We start from the raw sequence: 841 nt of genomic DNA, 5'->3' as shown, positions 1-841 counted from the left end.
GGCTTTGAGGTTTGCTGCTCAGCACATTGTGACAGAAGCGCTTGCTAACAACACACTATGAATAGAGATGAATTCATTCATGCATGATTGATTGATTGATCTTTAAAACCAAGGATACAGAGAGATTACATTAGATGCACACCACACGTAGTTGTGGCAAAATCCATGTGTCCTTGTGTGTTGACTTGCATGGGTTGGTGAAGAGCTGGTTCCTGTGACTGGTTAAGGCATCGCAACTGGAGGAAAAACAATAAACAATAGTGAACTGGTGCCTGGTACAAAACATGTTGTGTAAAACCTTTCATCCTCTCTGGAGGAAGAACATGAGACAAGGTGAGACAAGGTGAGACAATGGTGAGACGAATGGACAGTAGAGGTGCGACCATTCTTATTTGATGGGGGTTCACCACACACACACACACACACACACACACACACACACACACACACACACACACACACATCAAACCAAGGGTACAGGCTGTCCTGCTGCCAGTGTTGAGGTTGTGTCTGTCTCTGAGACTGTCGGGCTCACATTCTGTACACAGTGCTAAACAGGGCTCTGGCCAACTCTCTGCTCGCATGCCGTTCCGGCTAAATTCTAAGCCACTATCATTCTCTCTCTCTGTCTCTCTCTCTGCCTCTCTCTCTCTCTATGTCTCTCTCTCTGTCTCTCTCTCTGTCTCTCTGTCTCTCTCTTTCTCTGTCTCTGTCTGTGTCTCTCTCTGTCTGTGTCTCTCTCTGTCTCTCTCTGTCTCTCTCTGTCTCTCTCTGTCTCTCTCTGTCTCTCTCTGTCTCTCTCTGTCTCTCTCTGTCTCTCTCTGTCTCTCTCTGTCTCTCT

The 841-nt window shown here is 47.0% G+C and overlaps 1 protein-coding gene across 1 annotated transcript in view; it reads left to right on the top strand.

The window, feature by feature from the left end:
* Positions 1-323: 323 nt before the first annotated feature.
* Positions 324-841, top strand: part of atp2a1 (ATPase sarcoplasmic/endoplasmic reticulum Ca2+ transporting 1) — a gene marked incomplete at both ends in the record, with an annotated part of 20,081 nt that continues 19,563 nt past the window's right edge. Inside the window, one exon of the mRNA XM_080523032.1 lies at positions 324-333. Within this exon, the coding sequence (XP_080379158.1) occupies positions 324-333 (10 nt within the window). The remainder of the gene's footprint in view (positions 334-841) is intronic.

Source organism: Nansenia antarctica (genome assembly GCF_963989245.1).
Source record: "Nansenia antarctica genome assembly, chromosome: 2".
NCBI lineage: Eukaryota > Metazoa > Chordata > Actinopteri > Argentiniformes > Microstomatidae > Nansenia > Nansenia antarctica.
This window is presented reverse-complemented; position numbering and strand designations above follow the sequence as displayed.